The sequence below is a fragment of the Bidens hawaiensis genome, unplaced genomic scaffold (genome assembly GCF_021521415.1).
Source record: "Bidens hawaiensis isolate Kalapana, Puna unplaced genomic scaffold, B.hawaiensis_p1.1 tig00007515_1, whole genome shotgun sequence".
Lineage (NCBI taxonomy): Eukaryota > Viridiplantae > Streptophyta > Magnoliopsida > Asterales > Asteraceae > Bidens > Bidens hawaiensis.
In genome coordinates this window covers 115932-139216 of record NW_027491526.1, presented here as the reverse complement: position 1 = coordinate 139216, position 23285 = coordinate 115932, and the positions used below count along the sequence as shown (strand labels likewise).

The 23285-nt window shown below is 34.7% G+C and overlaps 3 protein-coding genes across 3 annotated transcripts; 2 read left to right on the top strand and 1 right to left on the bottom strand.

Annotated features, from left to right (window-relative positions):
* Positions 1–4370: 4370 nt before the first annotated feature.
* Positions 4371–10682, top strand: LOC143635462 (lysine-specific demethylase JMJ28-like). Its single transcript, XM_077103291.1, has 14 exons — positions 4371–5224; positions 5716–5852; positions 5954–6038; positions 6127–6265; positions 6347–6407; positions 7200–8157; positions 8445–8885; positions 8970–9042; positions 9125–9210; positions 9274–9393; positions 9477–9667; positions 10004–10073; positions 10169–10314; positions 10418–10682. The coding sequence occupies exons 1-12, from the start codon at positions 4562–4564 to the stop codon at positions 10026–10028; spliced, it is 2979 nt and encodes a 992-aa protein (XP_076959406.1). The 5' UTR covers positions 4371–4561; the 3' UTR covers positions 10029–10073; positions 10169–10314; positions 10418–10682.
* A 165-nt stretch (positions 10683–10847) lies between these two features.
* LOC143635424 (uncharacterized) lies at positions 10848–15422 on the bottom strand. The gene is made up of 5 exons (XM_077103265.1): positions 15234–15422; positions 12806–14045; positions 12084–12344; positions 11834–11989; positions 10848–11141 (listed from the first exon to the last, which is right to left on the bottom strand). Exons 1-5 carry the CDS (start codon positions 15239–15241, stop codon positions 11022–11024), a joined length of 1785 nt encoding a protein of 594 aa, XP_076959380.1. The 5' UTR covers positions 15242–15422; the 3' UTR covers positions 10848–11021.
* Positions 15423–20638: 5216 nt separating this feature from the next.
* On the top strand, positions 20639–21227 carry LOC143635443 (secreted RxLR effector protein 161-like). Its single transcript, XM_077103278.1, has 2 exons — positions 20639–20920; positions 21030–21227. The coding sequence occupies exons 1-2, from the start codon at positions 20639–20641 to the stop codon at positions 21225–21227; spliced, it is 480 nt and encodes a 159-aa protein (XP_076959393.1).
* The last annotated feature ends 2058 nt before the right edge of the window (positions 21228–23285 follow it).

Here is a 23285-nt window from a genome sequence, read left to right as displayed (position 1 = left end):
TGTAAATTATTAGTTACCTCTTTTTATATAAAATAAAAATAATATACATGCCATCGCCCGTTGTTATATTTCTTATTTGTTGTTCATAACCATGGGACAAACTACATAAGACTTTGATGACCACCGCTAAACCTCACCATTGTTCGCCCCCCTCATGTCACGCCTATTTTTGTAGTCTTATTCACCTCATATTGAGTTTTTGGCGAGAAATAGGGTAAATGTATGAGAGAGAGGGAAAAGAATACGAGCAAGACAATAAAACACATCGAAAAGTATTGTGTAGAAACCATGATATAATTTATGTTTTTATGCATGAAACACGCTAATGTTTTGGTTATGTATATAATTGATTTGGGGCAATCATTTTGTAAAGAAAATAACGGGTTACAGAATATTGCAAGAAGATGGTGGTGGCTAAGGGTGTAAGCGAGTCGAACTTGAGCTTATTTAAGCATGAGTTCGTCTCATTTAACTATTGAGAGTTGAAATCCAGCTTGGTTGGAGCTTTATTAAGCCACCACACAAAATATATTATTGGTTTTGGCTATAAGAAAATTATAATTGTGATGCCCCTCAATAATGTTAGGTTTATAAAATACAAAAATACCCCCCCCCCCCCTTAAACTCTCTTTCTTTTTATTCAACGTGTCATGATATTATGGTAAGATAATAAATTGCAATCAGACACTTCGAACATTTTCTTCTTGTGGATGTGACTATCTGTTTTATATCTTTATGTTTGATACCATCTAGCAAATTATGTTTTCAGAATTATAATAATTTTTTATACTATTATGAAGATAATTTAATAGAATATTAACACTCTTCTTTTTCTATGTATGTATGTATGTATGTATATATGTCTACCGTGACCCACATGAGAATTCTTGCAAACTCCTTGTGGGTATTCTACGAAAGATAATGTTTAGCCAGAAAAATTAAATCTTGATCAATTCTTCTTGTTGTAGCTTAATTATTATGTTTTGTTGTTACATAGTTACATGCATGGTTATTGCTGGTTCAAATGAACATCGTCTCCCTTCGCCATGGTGGCAGGCTCTCATGGTGCTGGCAGTCTGTCCTAGGCATGATTTAAGATCGATGGTGGATTTACGAGACTTGTGGCACGACAAGTCCATTTTTATCCTTACGAAGTGGCTAAGATGCTAGGCGTAAGACGTGTGAGTCTATAGGTGCTTCACGTCCAAAGCTTGACTCTTGGCTTCCCCGTTGGTTTTAGAGCCATAAAAAACTGAGGTTTGTAAATTACAAAGTTCAGACAAAATCCTACGTGTTGGAGCCGAATGAATTGGTATAGTTTCTAGTTTAATCTTGCTTTGAGTAATGGTTAATGTTCTTGAATTTTTGGGAACGTCTAGTGCAATAGTGGTATCTTGGATTCTTGGGCTTGGATCTTTAGTCTATGTGAAATAGTATGTTAACCATTAACAATTATTAATATGAGTTTTTCTTGAAAGTAAAATTATACGCATAATATTTAAGGTAAAATATGTATGAAAATTATAATTAGAATTGATTAGGATAAAAATCATGTGATCGTATTTCTATGGAACATGCCAGGTGACCTGATAGATGAAAATAGTAACTGAAAATAGATTTATAAATGAAAAGTTCCATTAACGAATAAAGTTTAAACTAAATGGAAGTTTTTGATAAATGAATGGTAAATAATTTGAGGCAAAATAGTGATAAGTTTTAGTGTTTAGTAGTTGTTTAGTTTTGTGTTGATTGATAACTGTTATACGTGTTACTGAGAACTAGTCGGCTTGATATTTATGTTTTAGGGTGAGTTAGTGGACGGTAACCAATAATGTGACGTCTCGTGCTATCTAACAAGGACATGAATATCATAGGGTAGGAAACATGAGAGTTGGTTTCAAAGAATTTTATTTTTAATGTGAACACTTTGAATGTTTTAAAGTCTTTTGTTGTGTAACTATTGATGAAATAGTTTTAAAGTCTTTCTATGTATATGCGACGTGTAAATCCTACAAAAGTAACACGCCTGCTTTTTAGGTGTTACATAGTTCACGTCACGTCATGTCATGTCACTCATCCCCATTAGCTCTTAAATTGTAATTTACAGATAGTATATAAAAGATAATTCTTGTATAACCAATGGATCAACTTTAAAGAATGTCACATCACTCATCCCCATTAGCTATTAAATTGTAATTTACATATAGAAATTAGCTCTTAAATTGTAATAGAATCCAGCAGATAATTATCGTACAAACAATTAATCAAATTAAAGAATGTCACAGCACTCATCCCCATTAGCTCATAAATTGTAATTTACATATATAAATTAGGTTTGAAATTGTAATTTACACTTACATATTTGCTCGTCCGGCAGATTTGCTCGTCTTTGGTTGGGCCGGGGGAAAACACGCTTGTGTTGTTGACCTCACAGGGGTATCTCCTTTAGCTGGTTTGAGGGATAATAGGTTTGTAGCTGGGCAAACAATGAAAATGGCTGAAACGAAGAAGGTGGAGAAACATGCTAAAGCCTGCGATGAAAACCAACATGTTTTTGTCCCTCTTGCTTTTGATACCTTCGGCTCCTTGGCACCGGAAGCTATCCGTTTCCTAATCAGGGTCCAACGGGTTGTGCATGGCAATGTGTCGACTCCAAAGGGGCAGGGGTATGTCTTTAGCAGGTTAGGGTTTGCAATTCAGAAAGGGGTGGCGGCGCAGCTTGTTGTCCGCCTACCTGCTATGTTGATGTAATATCTATGTTTCTATATAATGAGAAAAGATTGTTAATTAAAAAAAAACTTACATATAGAATAGAAAAAAAGATGATCATTGTACAACCAATGAATCAAATTAAAGAATGTCATGTAATACGTACCTTACTTTAGCAAGCATAAAAAAAGATCCAATATCGAATTCTGTTAACACGTTACCTATTTGTATCTTTACAGGTTCCTGTCGATGTTAAGCTCCCTGAGCAATTAATCAATAAAGTGTTGTTTAATTAGAATATCGATAATGTGCTGGAACCATACTCTTGTCATATGTCAATACATCATTGATTTCTCTAGATTTTTACATGAAAATACTAGAAAACACCATTTTGGTTCATGGTAATATTCCTCAAAAGACATTTATAGATTTTTAACAATCTCGATGGTGAAGGAAAAACAACAATACTATTTATGAAAGATTTGGTTAAAAAGCGTTATCAGCCAATTAATCGGTGTTGTAAACTACCCATTTGACTCGTATATTTTGACAAGTCTAGGAAAATTGAATGAATTAACCCATAAATAGACAATATCAACGATCATCGGTGGGTAGAAATCAAGGTCCATGATGATGTCGAAGATTCCGTCAACCATTACTGTTGATATCATCTAAAAAATATTCGAATAAGAAATGAATTTGTAAATTTCTTTTTCTCTCTCTACACTCTACACGCATAATGAAATCAAAATACACATGCACAAACTATAGAGCACATTGTACAATTCAGGATGCATAAATATAAGTTACTACTAAAATAAACACACAACCAACATTTGACTATTATAAATCTATAATTTTTCACATTATATTTTTTTAAACCAAATTAGTATTCTCTAAAAACAAATGTCATGATACAAATCACTCACATAAATATAGTAGAATCAACATGCCATTACGCTTATAAAATCAAACTACCTGCAACCAAACCAACTTATAAATTTAACCAATCATTTCAACCTACAATCATCATAATTCCAACTTCTAACATTTCAGTTGTAAAACACACGCCTAAGTCAAAATGTCCCTTTAAAGACATTGAAGCAATTACTCAAGGTCTTAAAAGACATTTGGTTCAATCTCAAAAACCAACCTTACAACAAAACAAGCCAAACATTAATAATTTGTCATCGCTTTTACTTTTATTTTTGCCATATTTATCTTATTCACTCAAAACAAGCCAAACATTACTTTCATTTTTACCGTATAATACAAAAACTAGGAAACAAAACCCGTCACGCTGCAACTATACAACGCAAATTCAATCAGTACCGGTTCTTAACGCTAACAACAATAAACCCAAGAAAATAATTGAACAAAATAATGTTGACACTCATATCACTTATGATAGAAAAATCATATTTAAAATCCATGCAATACGGGTACAAGCTAACTTAAATTCAGTCGGTAGCGAGTTATTGCTCTAGAACTAAACCGGAAATAAACTCGTCACCATTAAAATACAACAAATTAACATACTTATAATAAACAAAAAAACAAAAAAGAAACAAACCCGCGTGTTATAACAATGAACCGACACGAATTCAATCGGTACGGGCGTCTAATACTTTATTATACTTTATAGTTTCTAGTTAAAAGTTTAATTTAACTACAGAATCACCACCACCACCAACTACCACCCTGTTTCTTCGTTCCTCTTTTATGTTCCATTCATTCATCCAAAACCCTAATTTCATCCACCTTCAAATTCTCCATAACCAACCGATAAAGCTTCAATCTTTCTTCGTGGGTCCTCTTAAATCCATTCCAATTTCACCAAAACCCATTTAAAATGGCGGGAAACGGTCCCGATTTACCCGACGAACAACGCTGCAAACGCAACGACGGCCGGCAATGGCGGTGCCGCCGTTCGGTGGTTGAAGGTAGAACTTTGTGTGAAGCTCATTTCCTGCAAGGCCGTCTCCGGCAACACAAAGAACCCGTGCCCGAGAATCTTAAACTCGAACGATCGAAAACCCGAAAACCCGAAAAACAAGAAAATCAAGAAAATGTTGAAAATGAAGAAAATATTGAAAACCCAACTGGGAATCAAATTATGGGAGATGGGAATTCGAGAAAACGTCAAAAACGGAACGTAAAAAAGGCGAAAAAGGCGAAAAGGGCGAAAACGAAGACGTCGGTGGATATATCGGAGGATCTTGATGACGCGATAAAGAAGATGAATTTGAAGAAGGGTGACTTGCAGTTGGATTTGATTCGGGGGTGTTTGAACCGGCAGATTGAGAAGAAGAATAAAGGGAAGCAGGCGGCGAAAGAGGATATTGTTAAGGAGTTGAAGTATGGGAGATTGGAAATTTCTCAGCAGTCGGTGTCTGTTTCGACGCCTGTGGCGGTTAGTAAGGTTAAAGTTGGGGTGCCGGTGGCGTCTAGTTCGGCGCCTACGAGGTTTTTTAGGTCGAAGAATATCGATAGGGTCCCTATTGCCACAATGCAGGTTGTGTTTCATACTTCAATATACATTGTTATAATTGTGTGTGTGTGTATGTGTATATATTTTATGAATTGTTACAATGTAGGATGCTTCAAGTCAAATGGTTATATATATGTATATGTGTGTGTGTATATATAATATTTGTTTGTATGTATTTATGAATTGTTACAATGTGTGTATATATATGTGTGTGTGTTTATGAATTACTACAATGTAGGATGCTTTTTTGCTAGTTTCTTTTGAATTATTCTTATTTATTTCAATGTTTATTTTTGTTAATCTTTGTTATCTTGGACTTGATTTCTTACTAGTTTCTTTTGAATTATTATTATTAAAATGTAGTCCATAAGCTGTTTATAACACCAATTCATAATTTGTTTTATAAATTGTTACAATGTAGGATGTATATAATTGTTTAAATGTTTATTATTGTTAATTTTTGCTATCTTGGATGTGATTTTCTTATTAGTTTCTTTTGAATTATTGTAATGTAGGTTTTACCAAGTATAAAAGCTAATGTAAAAGCCTCAACTAAGAAGTGCCATTGGTGTCGGATGTGTAGTTATCGAGTTCTTATCAAATGTTTGACTTGTAAGAAACACTTCTTTTGTGAAGATTGTATCCGTGAGAGGTTTGTTTCATATACATATATTATTACATTATACTTTTTTTTGTCAAATAATATATCAGGATTTTGATTTTTTTTTAATTTGGTTATTTGAATGGAATTAGGTCTCTTGACAAGGCAGAAGTTAAGAAAGAATGTCCCGTTTGCAGTGGAACTTGCACATGTAGAGTTTGTTTAAGGGGAACTAAGGTACGGATGGTGGATGGGACCCGCGTATGCCACATCAGCGTTTTGATAATTTCATGTACTGAATCCGTTTACTTATGTTTTGTTTTAGGATCTTGTTGTTTATACCGGTGAAGAAAAGTTTGACAAAAGTGAACAACTTATTTACATGATCCATTTGCTTCTTCCACTGCTTGAACAAATAAATCAAGAAAAGGATACCGAGATGGATATTGAAGCTAAAATCGAAGGTAGATGATCATCTTTTTTTTCATTTATTTAACTATTCTTTAAAAGCAAGAGTCACGTTAATTATTATTTGAATACTTTAGGAAAAGACCACAAAGAGCTACAAATACAGGACACGTTAGACACACCAAAGCAGCAGTGTTGGTATGTCTTCAAATTACTCTTTCGTGATAAAAATTTTAATCAAAATTTGTTTTGCCATTTTTATCCCTGCATAATGTTAAATGCATTAGACTTTGATTGAAAATTCTATCACATCATTTTTCATAGGTTGCCAAATAGGCGTGTCAGATAGGTTGGTTAGCTGGTCAAAAGACTCAAAATGGTTTGTTGACTAACTGACTGTTTTTGTCTATTTTGACTAGGCCTGCAAATGAACCTAACTCTCAGTGAACTCTCCGTGAACCATTTGACAGAAGTTCGTTTATTTAATAAAGAAACGAGCATGAACAAAACTTTTTGTTCGTTTAGTTAGATGAGCGGACATGAACACATGTTTCGTTCATTAATTTATATTCGTGAACGAATATTAAAATTCGTTTATGTTCGCTCGTTTACATTCATTTGTGTTTATTAGTTTACGTTTGTTTAAATTCATTTTTTTATATATTCATTTTAATTATTAGGTCATTATGTTTTAGTCTAGTTTCATTAATACATGTACTTATAATTGATGCTTTCTTGGTTATGTTCGTTTATATTCGTTCATATATGTTCAGTTATGTTTGTTTACATTGTGAACTGTTTGTTTATGCTCTGTTCGTGTTCGTTCGGTTACAAGCCTAATTTTGAGTAGCAGGTTGTCATTATAAAGTATAATCCAATGAATTTAACTTGTTCCTTCTACTATTTAAGGGTTTATTGAATATTTGATTAAAATTCAAACGGGTTGTGTTGATTTGATTCAAATCATTATCACTTTTTTATATGTTGCAGCGGCTTTTGTAAAGCTTGCATTGTGGATGTTCACCGAAGCTGTGGAATTTGCTCTTATAATTTGTGTTTGTCTTGCTGTCTGGACTTTCGTGAGGGACATTTACATGGGGGTCTTCAAGACCTTCAATTTAACGCAACAAATAAACATAAAACCTTATGCACAATATTTTCTAACTGGAAGACTAATGAAGATGGAAGTATAGAATGTCCACCCAAGAATTTAGGTGGTTGTGGGGACGGTGTTCTCAGTTTATTTTGTCATCCTCCCGTTAACTGGACTAAAGATCTTGAAAAACTCGCAAAAGAATTCGTTTGCAATCCAAAGTTCGCAACTTTATTCGAATTTGATTCTTCATATTGCGGGTTATGCGATGAAAGCGATAAAAACGAGGGTGAAAACGAGATTAACAACAAGGGTTTGTATTTCTCAATTAAGGAAGATCTTGGGGATAAAAATCTTGGACATTTCACCACACATTGGGTCAAAGGTCAACCTTTGATTATTCAAGACGTGATCAAGAATGATTTGGAGTTGAGTTGGGACCCGCTTTTCATGTTCTTCATGTATCTCGATAGAAGTGTGGAATCAAGAAACGGTAAAGAAGTGAAACTGAAAAATTTCTCGGATTGGTGTGAGGTGAAAACGGGCCGGCAGCAGATTTTTATGGCCGGGAAAACGCATGCAAACGTGTGGAATGAGAATTTGAAGTTTAAAGTTTGGTTGTCTTCTGGAATCTTCCAAGAACATTTTCCAAGTCATTATGCTGCGGTGATGAATTTTCTTCCGCTTCAACAGTACACGAATCCGTTGACGGGTGTTTTGAATTTGGCGGCTAACGTGCCATCGGAAAGTCAAAATGTTGACTTGGGCCCTTTTGTTTACATCTCGTATGGTAGACCTGAAGATCTTATTGGGGGTGATTTTTTAACAAAGTTATGTTATCGTGAATATGATACGGTATGTATTTAAATCCTTTAAATTTGTTTTTCATTGTTTTGATTTTATACTATAGTTCTATAAACATTACAACTTTACAAGTTTATAACGCGTGTTTAAATTTGCGTTTTGAAAGTGATTATTGTAACTTGAAGCTGATATAATCATCTTTTTAATAAACATGTTTTTGAGATTATCTGAGCATTCAACTTTATACTCATATATCACATAATGTCTCACCAAAAATTGTCTTTTTTGGTCTTTATATATAAAATTTTTTGATTTTTTTTCAATTGTTTTTGTATCAGGTTAATATTCTTGTGCATGCTACAGAGCTTCCAATTTCAGAAAAAAGGCTCAATAAAGTAAAGACTGTGTTGAACAAATACAGTTCACAAGAGCGTAACGAGTCTTTGAAGAAGAATAAAAATAAAAACAAAGTTGTTAACAAGTGTGGGAAATCATCATTTAGTAGTGAAGTAACTCAACAGTCGGAATCAGCAGATATTATTAACACGAATGGAGAATTCACTCCTAATGATGGTGACCGGTGTGTGCTTTCTGATGATTCGAGCAATTGTGACTCAGATGACGGAGATTTGGAAAGTTCAAGTTGTAGTGAAGGGAAAGTCGTTGACACTTGTGGGGCCCGGTGGGATGTTTTTCGTAAAGAAGATGTTGAAAAACTTGCAGAGTTTCTTAGAAAGTATTCCAGTGAGCTTAGTTCGTCTTATTGTTCTCCCAAAAAGGTATCGTTTCATTAAATTAAAAATATAAAAGTAGAGAAAATTAGAGATAATTATTACTTAACGTTGTGATGTTGTGTGTCGCAGGTTGTTCATCCGATTCTTGATGAGATCTTTTATTTGGATGCTTTCCATAAAAAATATCTAAAGGAAGAATTCGGTAAGTTAGTTTCTAGAAGGGTTTTAAAATTTATCGAAAATTATATTTTAATTATTTTATTTCTATTGGAATTAATAATCAGATGTGGAACCATGGACATTTGAGCAACATATCGGAGAGGCTGTTATTATTCCAGCTGGATGTCCTTATCAAGTAAAGAAAATAAAGGTACCATTTTTACATGTTTTTCTTCTTTAAAAATATGAATAATAATAATATTTGTGTGTGCAGTCATGTATCAATGTGGTACTTGAATCGGTATCACCCGAAAGTGCATCCACGAGCATCAAGTTGCATGATGAAATTCGACAACTTCCTGTAAATCATAAAGCAAAAGGAAAAATGCTAGATGTAAATATTCCAACCCTCTAATTTAAATGTTTATTTTGTATATTGTGATGTGTGTTATTAGTTTCTGAATGATTTTTTTTCAGGTCAAGAAAATGATTGTTCATAGTGTAAATGCTGCGGTTGAAGAGTTTAACAAAGTACCACCACAAGGAGTTGAAGAAATTGACAACGTAACACATGCGATTGAAGGAACTGACAACGTTTCGCAAGGAACTGAAGACGTTGACAAAGTAACACAAGCCGTTGAAGAAATGGACAAAGATCCACAAGCAGAGTAAGAGTCTTTTGATTATTATTATATTTAAAAAAACGCTCATGCAATACGTGTCTAGAGAAAAAAAAAAGGGTCGATTATCTATAAACTTATCTTTAAATGAAGTGGCTCGAAAGTCACTCGAAGTAGTGTTTACAAGTTCTGAAAGCTGTTTTTTTACCATGACTGTTATTATAATGATAGTATAGTTTTGTTATCATGTGCAAAATTTAGAAAAAATGGACAACATGTGTTGGAAACTACCTGTTTTGACCCTTATCCGGTCTTTTAACTGTTTGTTTTGTACTTTTATTAATAAAAGCTGTTCCTAAATATTTGACTTCCTTTAAATACCAGAATCGGTGACAAAGGTGACGAGTAGAGACCAAGAGTTACAAGTGAACCTGGCTTATCATATGTGAATCATGTAAGTAGTTAGCGTTGTATAAAAAACCAATTTTATGATATGAAATGCAACTGTGTGATTCCGGTTTTTTAAGCCACAGTAGTCACTGATTGTAGGTGTTATTGTACATACTTTGATTGGAAACACTTGAATTCGAAAAGACTCGTTGAAAGAGTTGGAGACTTTCTTGAGGACGTTGAATCAGGATTAAAACGAAGTGATCTGCAAATGTAGCTTGAAACAGCAACGGAAATGACTAAAGGTTTTTCTTATTTTCAACTTAGTTGTGTTTTATTACATTTTTTTTCTTTATATTCATCTTGATTTCGGTGAACCGTGAATAATAATTTGATTTGTTATTGCAGGTAACGTGACAAAGTCTACGCTCATTTGCAGTTTATATCACGGACAATGAGGTTTATATATGCAACGATTCTTGAAGAGACCGAGCCAACTAGTTTACCATGAACCACACAAATTGTTACTGTAACTCAATGTATCTAACCATTTTTAACATAGTTCTTGTTAGTCCTTTTGGTTTAAAACTAATTCTGTAAATATATTTTTTTAGTTGCATTTCATTGTCTAGTTTGAACTAATATCCTGTAATTTTAATTATAATTCCTTCAGCTTAAGCTCAAATAATATAGCATTATTTTAAAACATAAAAAATGCTTTTTTATTTAAAATAAAAAAACAGGTTACATCTGAATTATCAATTATCTTATGTTTCAAATGGTATCTTTGAATTATAATTACCAAAATAATATATCATGAAAGGGTGAAGTAAAAGTACCAAAATTGGATTATATTGCAAGTGTCATGATGCAAAAACTAATTACACTTGAAATCACAGGTCTATCTAATCATGCCGTAAGTGTTTGCGCATCAACCCAATCAAACCCACCGTAATAACAATGACAAAAAAGAACCCGACTGCCATTTTCTGGAGAGACCAAGAGTGAGTGATTACGGAGCCATTAGTCTCTCGATGGTGTAAGTTAATGACTTTGCCCAGTCTTCTTTCAGTAACAAAGTTTGTAGGGTGTGCATGATATCATAATCTGGATCCAGCTTCCGCTGCCAACCCTGCATCAGAAATATAACACCAAATTAGAAACCTTCTCTACCAAGACACGTTTTTCCTGCATCAGAAATATTATTATTATTATTATATAAACATATGACATAAAAAATAAATAATATATATTATAAATAAAAATTTTGTAATTATCAATATATATGTAAATAATTATAATAATATATTAATAATATAATTACATGATTAATAAATAATAAATGAGCCCAAGCTTGACAAACTACTCACGAGATGAGCTTAAGCTTTAAAAAATCAACTTTAAACGAGCCGAGCTTGAGCTCAACTCGTTTACAAGTGCTTACGCAGCTCCCCTAGTTTTCTACTTAAAATTTGTTTTGTATAAAACAACCCTCTATATATATGTGAACATAGACAAGCATTAACAGAAAGTTAACATAAGTTCATGAACGTAGGAAACATATGTTCGTGTTTGTTCACTTAACTAAAAGGGGCATAGTATATTTTGTTCATGTTCGTTTACAACCTTAGGTTTTCCCTTTTAGCTGAACTTTCAATTTGACCCGACCTCGTTTATATCTAACTACTTTTGTAACGAAAGCCATTATTTCTACAAGAAGAAAACATGCATATGCATAACATACCAAACTTCCATCCCATTGCTTATGTTAAACTCCTTTTGTAATAAAAATTGCATAAGAGAATGCAACAAATAATAAAATACCTCGAGAACCAAAGTGGTGACCATGACAGTAGACACATTTCCATCCACATTGACCCGATGACGTCTCACTTGCTCTAACAACTGATGCATTGCATCTGCAGGGTGAATAATATCTGCTTCTGGAGTACCCCAAAAATCAAATGATTCTTTCACTTCCTATCAACATAAAAAGTCCCAAGATTAAAAACAGTTACCATCTACTAAAAGTCTAAAACAATACATCATACAGATAAAATAACAATCGCATTACCTTAATAAACGCCTGAGGATTTGGACAATTCTGTTTCTTTGACAGACTTAACATGCATTTTGCTGCAGTGGAACCATCTCTACGAGCGACCGCTTTGAAAAATTCTATTAAATTTATTCTATCATTACTTGAAAGCTCGGCAGTCATTCCCACATCAAGAAATACAAGATGTGGCTTTGATTTGAATATCCTTTTACGAGATGTTTTGTTTCGTACTAGAATGTTTCCAGGATGCATGTCTGCATGAATAAAGTTATCAACCTGATACAACATAAATTAAGATTTAAAATTTAATTAACATATAGACATAATCACACCTGTAAGCGAACCGAACGTTCGGCGAACACTTCGTGAATCGTTCAGTAGGAAGTTCGTTTATTTAATAAAGATCGAACACGAACACAAAACTTTGTTCATTTATTTAAACGAACGAACATGAACACATGTGTAGTTTGCTCATTTATGTTTGTTCATTTTCGTTCATTCATGTTAGTTTTACATTTTTTTAAGTTCATTTGTTTACGTTCATTAATATATTCATTTAAAAATTTTCTGGTTCATTACAAATTGTCTAGTTTTATTAACGTTGTAGGCTCAACATACTCTTCCCATTATTTTTAATTGTTTAGCTTTGTTCAGTTATGTTCGTTCGTTTACGTTCATGAACCGTTCACTGTTAACGACCGAACATAAACAAACATGCAAGCAAACAAAAGTCTTACCAAAAGCATCTTTAAAAGTGCATGAGTCCCAATATGAGCAAGAGAACTTTTAAGCCGTTCGTTTCCTTCAAGTTCATCAACATAATATGCAACACTCTCTCCTTGCTCAAAAGTTTCAACCAAAACTGCAGGATGTACAAGTGGATAAACCGGTTTCGGGAACGAAACATCTTTCCATCTTCTAAAATTGTAAATAAAACGGCTCAAGTTCGCAGCTTCACGAGCAAGATCGACTTGAGACATCATGAAAACCGCAAATTGTTGCACACTTTCATCCAATCTCAACCATTTTAAAGTGGGTACAAATTTTGAAACCTTTGCAACTACATTAATAATCTCAAAATCTCTTCTAATCGAGTCACCGACTCCCGGATGTCTAACTTTCACAGCAACTGTTAAAGGCTTTATCTGTTTACCACGATACGTGTATCGCAAAACCGCTCGATGAATTTGAGCAATGCTTCCAGAAGCTACTGGAACCTCCTCAAAATGATCAAAAATTTCATGAATTTTACGACCAAAAGCTTTCTCAATTGACTTTCGCGTGTAGGAAAAGCTATGTTCGGGTGCTTGCGAGTGAAGTCTAGAAAGCTCGTTGCACAGGTCCCGAGGAAAAAGATCGGGTCGCGTAGCTGCCCATTGACCCCATTTTATAAAAGCGGGACCCGCAATCTCTAACGTACGTCTTACAAGGCGTAGCCAGTTTTTTCTTGACGAGGTACCAAAATACGCTGCAAATGGGGCCGTTGCTATCGTTGGGGAGAATAATATTGCTAAATATATAGCTCGGATTATTAATATCGCACTTTCGTATACTGAAATAACTGATGAAACCAAGAACGCGTGTCCGTTTTCTGCATGCGTGTAAAGAGTACTTGTCGGTTGAATAAATTCAAGATTTTGTCTCGCTTGAGCAAACGCAGCCTTCCCGCTTACATACGCGCATATACCAGGAATAATGAAATACGAGCGGGTTGTTGCTAAACTAAACGCCTGTGAAATCTTACTTAAAGACGGAAAAGAATTCACATTGTGAGATGGATTCCGGGAAATTGTTCTCCAAGCGTTTTGAGCGTGATTTGCTATTCTATAATTGGTTGGATCAATGGAATAATTTCTAGGGGATGAATATAGGCTGTTTCTACCAACTGGAACGTGTTTACTGTCTCCGTACTGAATTCTACTGTTCTTTGATCGAACCAACTGCAAGTATCTTTTAAAGTTTCTGACTGCCAGGAGCCTGCATTTTTGCTATATAATAAAAAGATTAGAGTTACGTAACTTAAAAACTATGGAGAGTGATATACATTATAAAATAGCATTAAAATCATTCACTCAAAGTCTCTAATTCTTAAGGAGTTTATCTTATCAAGGGATAGAGCAACTTCCTTGAATGATGTCAGGACTCAAAAACTCGTTAAAATAATTCTTTGTTGATCGCTCGTCTAAAGCCTCTAACCAAGCCCTATATTTATAATCTATAAACCTAACATGGTGACGAAGATATTACCATAATAATTAGGAAACTAAACCAACTTGACCAACTTAGGTCCTTCCATATTCACTGACTTGTGAATACGGTCAGAATGACCAACATGATGTTCAAAATCTCATTATATTGAACATAGGCCTGGCAAATAGGTCAGGTCGGGCGGATTCGGGTTACGGTCAAAATGGGTTCAGGTCAAAACGGGTCGATTCAAAAAAAGTTGTTTTTGGCTCAAGTCGGAACGGGTTGGGGTCAGAATGAGTTGGTTTAAACAATTGGCAAAAAAATCATAACTAAAGAAAATTTCAACTAAAATTCCTTCATTTAAAGTATTTCACAGTTCCAAAATGTTCAGGTCGGAAGGGGTAGATTCAAAAAAGGCTTATTTTGGTTCAAGTCAGAACGGGTTCGGGTAAGAATGAGTTAGTTTAGCTGGAACAAAAATCATAACTAAAGAACACTCAAATAATTTGACTAAAATTCCTTCGTTTAAAGCATTTCACAGTTCCAAAATATTCGGGTCGAAACGAGTTTAGTCACCGGGGCCGCACATGTAACGAAAATGTTTCGGGTTAGAATGAATCGGTTAACAATCGGCACAAAAATCATAAGTAAAGAAAATTCAAATAATTTGACTAAATTCCTTAACATTTAAAGTATTTCAAAGTTCCTTCCAAAATGTGTAATGGGCGCCGGTTACTCGTCAGTTACGCACATTTCAATGCCCGGTAATTTAAACAGTTGATATCAAAGGCATAAATTCTAGGTAACTAGCTAGCTAATGCACATAATATAAACTCACAATTCATAATGAATACAACAGATTCTGCAACAAACACTAGCTTTATTAATTCATAAGTGAATAAACAAATAGGTATTGCACAATAATAATAATAATATGTAACCCTAACAATATGAAAGCATAATAAAATTGAGGACCTTGACATAGCGAGAATAATTAGAAATTAGGGCTAATAATAATAATATGTGAAGGATGTGAGCTGCGAGCATCTTCTACAGATTCGAATATCGTTGTTGATCATTTGAACACACACATTTAATTCAAGCTTCAAGCTTCAGCTTAGATCATCAATGGCGGTCGTTATAATATTATTAATAATATTATAGGCAATTGGAAACCCTTTTCTTGTTAAAGGGGTTTGTTTTTTTTTTAAGCAAGTTCTATATAACCACTAATATATTATCAAAAAAGTTTTAAAAACAATTGTATGGTCCGGTTAAGATAATATAGGACAATGAGACTCCTCTTTTAAATTGAGAAATGCGATGGTTATAATTAATATTATTGTTTCTCATTATAAGTTATATTATATGTTCGATATTATTAATAATTGTATCATCATGTGTCATGAAAAAAGGTTGTGTGGATTTTCTTTTTATATTGACTTGTTGATTGCTGAAACGGCATGGTGTGATCTCATCACTGGTTTTCGTAGCCGAAAAATATGTTTGCTACTTACGGAAAATGTCTAGTTAAATATGTTGAAAAGAATCATGTAAGACTAATTTAAATGTGATACAGAAATCAACCAAGTAACGTTGGACCGTATAGCCAAATAGTATCAAGGTGAAATCCATCTCAAATGATATGGTTTAAGTTTCATAGTACATAAAAAAAATTGGTGTAAAAGAAGTAGAGGAACCAACACAAGTGTATTTTGTTACATTTTGCTTTTAATTCAATATGAATTTGACATTTTACAAGGGAATCGTGAACTAGTCACTGGGCCTATGGGCTGTGGAAAATATAAAGAGCTGGCCCAAACTCCCCCAATAGGCAATAACAAATTAACATATATATATATAAAGGGCCCTGAAAATTTGAGAGCCCAATGCTATAGTTCACTTTATTTTATTAGTGGACTGAACTAGTGGTGGGCAACCCGGGTTTTTTTCATGAATCGGTTCCGAGTTTGATCAACAAAGTCAAACCGGCGTAGGTAGAATTCAGTTACAGGTATGTTAAGTTTTTGACCGGTTTTGTGATTTTCTATTAGGTTTTGACTGGGTTAGGTCCGGGTATTGAGCGTATCAAAGTGGAACCGGTTATGTTCCAAATTCAAGTACAGTTTATATGAGAAACTAAAACTTTGTTCATACCCACAGGTTGGGTATACTGGTTCCGAGTCGGGTCTGGAACCGGGTTTTATGCCCCCTCTAACTGAAAATGGTCATACTTCATGCCGGTGTCTACAAGCGTCTTATTGAAGTACCATACATGTCTCTAGACTCCAAGGGTCTACCGCGTCTCATGTACCAGAATTTCCGATCTAGTTTGAGTGTTCATCTTATTACCACTCATTCGAACAACGAGAGAATAATAACGCATATGATACTTAGTATTGATTGTAATTATTTTTTAATGTTTCTCGCCAAGAGGCATTCTTTCTATGTATTGTACCATATATACCAGGTCATGGTTTATATCAGTGTTACCAATAACCGGTATCAATATATCATAAACGCTTTTAAAACCATGTGTAAATCTCACGTTTATTCTCATACATGATAAAAACTTATTACAAATTACATATCAGGATTCATGATACACTTATAACACATTGAGGATGATATATGTTGGAAGTTTTAGTTGTTTCTAGAAGGTTAAAGTTTGCATGGAATAACAAGAATAAGTCAAGCATGCACATGGGTTTTTCTTGGTCCTCATTTACTTTAGTTCAAAGTTTGTTTCCAGTTTTATTTCCTAGTCTAGCTCCTTTTTAGTTTGTAACGTCTCTTTCAGTTTTGTTTTGTGTATTTAATAGCCTTTTTGGCTCAGTAATGAATTAAGCATTTGGCTAGTATCTTGCATACCATTGATATAATTTATCAATTGGTATCAGAGCAAAACTCAAATCTTCGTTTATTGAGAAGACGATCGATGACAACAAGTGAAGATCACATGAAAGTTCCGGTGTTCGATGGTCACTACGAACACTAGAGTGAAATGATGGAGAATTTGCTGCGAGCAAAACAGTTGTGGAAGCTCATCGATCCAGGAATTAAAGAACCAACTGTTGGCATTGCCGTGAGTGATGCACAAAGGAAGAAGTCGAAAGAATTAAAATTGGTTGATTTTCAGGTGAAACACTATCTCTATCAAGCGATTGATAGAGTGACGTTTGAGCAGATTCTTGACAGAACTTCATCAAAGGCGATTTGGGAATCGATGAAGAAAAGATTTGCAGGAAACGAACGGGTCAAGAGATCGATGTTGCAGAAGTTAAGACGAGATTTCTAAGTCCTCGAAGTGAAGAATGGTGAAACTATACTGGAGTACTTTGGTAGAGTTTTGACCATTTCTAATCAAATGAGAAGTAATGGTGAAGAAATGTCGGATACGAAAATTGTTGAGAAGATTCTCAGAACACTATCCGAGAAATACATGTATGTTGTCGTTTCCATTGAAGAGTCAAAGGATGTAGAGGAGATGACTGTCGAAGAGCTGCAGAGTTCTCTTGTTGTGCATGAACAAAAGTTTAAAAAAATGAGAAAGAAGATGAGCATGCACTTAAGGTTGATGAACATGAAGGATCGAGTGGTGGACGTGGTCGAGGAAGAGGAAGATATGGTTCACGAGGAAGAGGACGAGGTCGTGGTCGGTCTTCGGTGAATAAAGAAACTATTGAGTGCTACCAATGCCATAAACTTGGACATTTTTCGTATGAATGTCCAGGTGAAAAAGAAGCTAACTATGTGGGGTTTGATGAGAATGAGGAGGTCATGCTTATGGGTGAATCTGAAGTTGAGGAGCATGTGTTGATGGCCTTAATTGATGCCAATACAAAGGTCTCTCTTTGGTTCTTGGACTCTGGTTGTCCCAACCATATGTGCGGGATCAGGGAGAAGTTTGTGACCTTCGACCAAGGATTCACAACCACCGTGAGACTTGGAAATAATACCCGCATGACAGTGGGAGGAAAAGGAAATGTAAAGCTTAAAATTGAAGGTACCACTTTTGTTATACAAGATGTGTATTATGTTGAGGAATTGAAAAATTGTTTGCTTAGTGTTGGTCAATTGCAACAGAAAGGGCTCTCATTTTTGTTTCAATCCAACACATGCAAAGTTTACCAAGGAGATAGGAGTTTATTGTTCACTAGTAGGATGAGTGCCAATAGGATGTTTCCTATATATGAAGATATCGATGGAAGTGGGTCCATTGATCAAAGACTTGAAAGGTGCAATTACACAAGTGAAGAAAGTATGGGCAAGTTATGGCATGAAAGGTTGGGTCACATCAGTAAGGCTAGCATGTGCACCCTACAACAAAAAGGAACGGTAAGGGGGCTGCCAAGTTTTGATGTTGACAAGGCAATATGTAGAGATTGTCTAGTTGGAAAGCAAACAAAAGATGATATTCTAAGGAAGGCAAGGTGGCGTGCAGAAGATATATCAGAAATGGTACATTCTGACATTTGTGGTCCCATTTTCCTCACTCACATTCAGGTAAAAAATATATGTTGAGCTTTATTGATGACTATAGTAGGAAAGCTTGGGTGTATCTTTTAAGTGAAAAATCTCAAGCCTTAGATTTTTTCAAAGAATTTAAGGCTAAGGTTGAGAAGGAAACGGGAAGGGTGATTAAAAGTTTGAGAACGGATAGAGGTGGTGAGTACATGTCTCTTGAGTTTACCAAGTTTTGCAAAGACAATGGTATTAAGAGGCAGCTCACAACCAGGTACACACCACAGCAGAACGGAGTGGCCGAAAGAAAAAACCGGACCGTTATTGGTATGATAATAACACTTCTGTCTTCAAAACATATGCCGAAAATGTTTTGGGCAGAAGCGGCCATTTGGAGCTTCTATGTGTTGAACAAATGCCCAAGTAAAGCTCTTTCTCATGTCACACCGGATGAAGCATGGTATGGGAAGAGACCTACGGTTGAACACTTGAGAGTGTGGGGGTGTTTGGGCTATGTCCATGTTCCTAAAGAAAGAAGAGTGAAGCTAGATGATAGAAGTATGGTATGCATTTTGACTGGTGTTAGTGAAGAATCAAAAGGGTATCAGTTGGTTGATCCGATTACTATGAAGGTTATCGTTAGCAATGATGTGGTGTTTGAAGAAGACAAAGAATGGGATTGGAATGGAGCCAAATAAAGGGATGAAGAACGGATCGAAATAAGTTGGGGAAATTACGTTTATAATCCGGATGAAGAGTTGAATGAAAGTGATGATGAAGAACCTCATTGGGTTGAGGAGGGTTCTGAAAATATTGGTAGTTCAAGTGAAGTCACTGTGAGAGAATAAAGAGAAAGAAGGCCTCCAAAATACCTAAATGATTATGTCATTGGTAGTGAACTTGAGTCCGATGATGAAGAAGATGAGGTTAATGTAATGGATGTGGTTGACCAAGATCCGATCTCCTTTGAAGAAGCGGTTACGATGGATAAGTGGAAGAAAGCTATGGATGTAGAAATTGAGGCGATTGAAAAGAATGAAACTTGGCATCTCGTTGATCTTCCAAAGGATGCCAAGTGTATTGGAGTTAAGTGGGTGTATAAGACCAAGTTAAATGAGAAAGGTGAAGTTGAAAAATATAAAGCGAGGTTGGTAGCTAGAGGTTACGGTCAAGAGTAAGGTGTTGATTACTTGGAAGCGTTTGCTCCGGTAGCTAGGATGGATACCATAAGGTTAATGGTTGCCATTGCAGCTCAAAGAGATTGGAAGCTGTTCCAAATGGATGTTAAGTCGGCTTTTTTACATGGAAAGCTTGAAGAAAACGTCTATGTTCAACAACCTCTTGGGTATGTGAAGAAAGGAAGTGAGAATAAAGTTTATAAACTAGCCAAGGCTTTATATGGGTTGAAACAAGCTCCCAGAGCTTGGTTCAAAAGAATTGAGGGCTACTTTATAAACCAAGGCTTTGAGAAGAGTAAGGCTGAAAACACACTGTTTATAAAACAGGTGAAAAATGGTAAAGTTTTGTTTGTGAATATATATGTTGATGACCTTATATTCACATGCAATGATGATGAGATGATGGAAGGCTTTCGATGTTCAATGAAGAAGGAGTTCGAAATGACGGACTTGGGAAAGATGAGGTTTTTCTTAGGCATCGAGGTGATGCAAACATAAGCCGGTGTTCACTTCTCTCAAAGAGCCTATGCGGCTAACATGCTAAGTCGTTTCGACATGTTGGAATGTAATGCGGTAAAAAATCCTATTGTTCCTGGTATAAAGTTGAAGAATGATGATGGTGAGAAGGTTGATGTTACTCTATTTAAGCAAATGGTTGGTAGTTTGATGTACATTACAAATACCTAACCCGATCTGCAGTATGTGATAAGTTTGATCAGTCGTTTTATGTCTAATCCGATGGTGGAACACTATGAAGCAGCGAAGCGGGTCATGAGGTATATCCAAGGAACAATAGATTTTGGTGTTTGGTATAAAAGAGGTGGAAAGGGAGAAGTAAAAGTGTTTGCGGATAGCGACTACGCAGGAGACTACAATGATCGGAAAAGTACTTCGGGGCACTTAGTTTTGTGGGATGGTGCTGCAGTTACTTGGTCATCAAAGAAGCAAAGTGTCGTGGATCTTTCATCTACCGAAGCCGAGTATGTGGCTGCAGCAGCATGTGCTTGTCAAGTGATTTGGGTCAGTGACATACTAAAAGAGTTCGGGATAATAATGAATGAGGCGACAGAGATTTTGTGTGATAATACTTCGGCTATAGTTATCTAAAAATCCGGTATTCCATGGAAAGTGTAAGCATATCGGTGTAAGGTATCATTTTCTTAGAGATATGGTCAGTGATGGAATTATAAGGTTGGAGTTTTGTGGAACAAAAGAACAGTTAGCTGAAATCCTAACAAAGCCGCTGCATAGAGATGTGTTTGTGAAGATTAGAAAACAGTTGGGAGTGTGTTCTCTCAAGGGCAAACAAGACATGGATGATGTCTAGTTTGAGGAAGGGTTTGTTGGAAGTTTTAGTTGTTTCTAGAAGGTTAAAGTTTGCATGGAATAACAAGAATAAGTCAAGCATGCACGTGGGTTTTGCTTGGTCCTTCTTTACTTTAGTTCAAAGTTTGTTTCCGGTTTTATTTCCTAGTCTAGCTCCTTTTTAGTTTGTAACATCTCTTTCAGTTTTGTTTTGTGTATTTAATAGCCTTTTTGGCTCAGTAATGAATTAAGCATTTGGCTAGTATCTTGCATACCATTGATATAATTTATCAATATACAATACATGTCTCACACTTTAAGAAAAAAAAACTCATAAAACTCACCTTTAATGGGTCAGCCTAACTATATAGGTATCATACTCATAACTTATAAGTTCACTACAAGTCATAACTATTGTTAATTCTTTTTTTTTTCTCAATTTATATCTATATACATCAACTATCTAGCTAATACTTAAAGTAACTTACGATACTAACTTCATTATTTGTTTGACATTGAGTACATGAATAGAAAAGTGGCGGCGTTAGAAAAAATATCATATAAAATTTGTCAAAGCATTTACTTCAAAACTACAATCCAAAATGTCACATTTCTCAGCAACTTGGTAAAAAAGATTCCTTATTATTATATAAATACATATTATTTATACTACCCAATGCGTATTTTGGTGACTCTTGCTATTGTTAATCTTTATAATTGTCTTTTTCTTTCACATAATCATACCTTATTTGCATGAAATATATATTAATAACATGTTATATACTCTGTAAATCCTATCAATAGCAAAACTTAAACGCCGTCATAGATTTGCTAATGATGAAATTAACGATGATGATGATGATGTTATAAACGCTGCATAACTTGCAAATTTCCAGCTAGTTATCCCCCCATTGTTGTCCCCTTTTAGAGTTTTACTATTTCTAAGTCCCCTCCAAAGTCAAATTTCGCACCCCAAACTCAAATGGCCGTTTGACAAATCCTCAAACTGCCGCTAGAAAAATAGGATACTATGAGTTGAGATTCTATCTTGCAAACAGTTGTTTGAAATGTGTGTGTGTTGGGGGGTTGTTGTTGGGGGTGGGGGGGGGGGGGTATGGTTTGACATCCTAACATTAATTCTTAAACGATCATTTGAAAAACCGGTGATGGATTAGAAGAATAGTGATGTTTGTATAACAAACACCTTTCCATTTTAGAAAACTAGTTTTGCAAGATTGTTGATTAGATTATTACAAGTTACAACCGGTATAAATGTGTAATAGTAACGTACTTTAGCAATTGGATTTGGATTAACTAATGCAACATGTTTATTTTATACAACTTACTTACCGAGTAATTTGAATCGTCCTAATTCATCCAACATTAATTTTATGTTATAACAACAGAAACTTAGTGAAATAAAAATAAATTTATAGAAAATTACGTGACAATAAAGGAACATATACAAGAGTGAATCGAATCTAATGCTATATTAGTTTCCGAACAAAAATATTTACCACTTCTTGGCTTCTTGCATACCTTCTCCAAAGAATCCTAAAAAGGCACCAACAAGTAATTCATATATATGATGTCACCTCACATCATAATATAGAAAATAATATTTATTAAATTATGTTCTTTTAGATATGTATACATGTGAAAACATTCATGTAACCGAAGTTTAAATTTATTAATTTATGTCATAAAAGTCACACGTCCTTTTATAAACTAGCTTTACTGCATTAAAATTTAAGTCTACAAAATTATGATTGTAGCATTTGAAATTTGGTAAAATTGAGATAAACACAAATATTGTGTTTCTTTACCCGCTATTGTGATTATATAATAAAATTATAAATTTTGACTAGATTTGTATTTTACTATGTGAGAATTTCACAAAGAATTAAATTGTTTTTGAAACAAAGTCAAGATGAATGATATATCGATGATTGAAACCTTAGGTAAAAGATACGAAAACAAACCTTAGAGTAGCATATATAAAATACTTATATATTGTTTCCTTATAATTCGCACTCTAACTCGCATTCACTCATGCACATGCATGCGCGATAAGGGCCAA

Coding starts and splice junctions, on each gene's coding strand:
- LOC143635462 (XM_077103291.1), top strand. CDS start 4,562: ATGGCGGGAAACGGTCCCGATTTACCCGACGAACAACGCTGCAAACGC. Junction 6,408..7,199: donor ACACCAAAGCAGCAGTGTTG/GTATGTCTTCAA, acceptor TATATGTTGCAG/CGGCTTTTGTAAAGCTTGCA. Junction 9,211..9,273: donor ATCAAGTAAAGAAAATAAAG/GTACCATTTTTA, acceptor TTGTGTGTGCAG/TCATGTATCAATGTGGTACT.
- LOC143635424 (XM_077103265.1), bottom strand. Junction 12,345..12,805: donor CACTTTTAAAGATGCTTTTG/GTAAGACTTTTG, acceptor ATGTTGTATCAG/GTTGATAACTTTATTCATGC. Junction 11,990..12,083: donor ATCCTCAGGCGTTTATTAAG/GTAATGCGATTG, acceptor TTATGTTGATAG/GAAGTGAAAGAATCATTTGA.
- LOC143635443 (XM_077103278.1), top strand. CDS start 20,639: ATGGTGGAACACTATGAAGCAGCGAAGCGGGTCATGAGGTATATCCAA. Junction 20,921..21,029: donor GTGCTTGTCAAGTGATTTGG/GTCAGTGACATA, acceptor TTCCATGGAAAG/TGTAAGCATATCGGTGTAAG.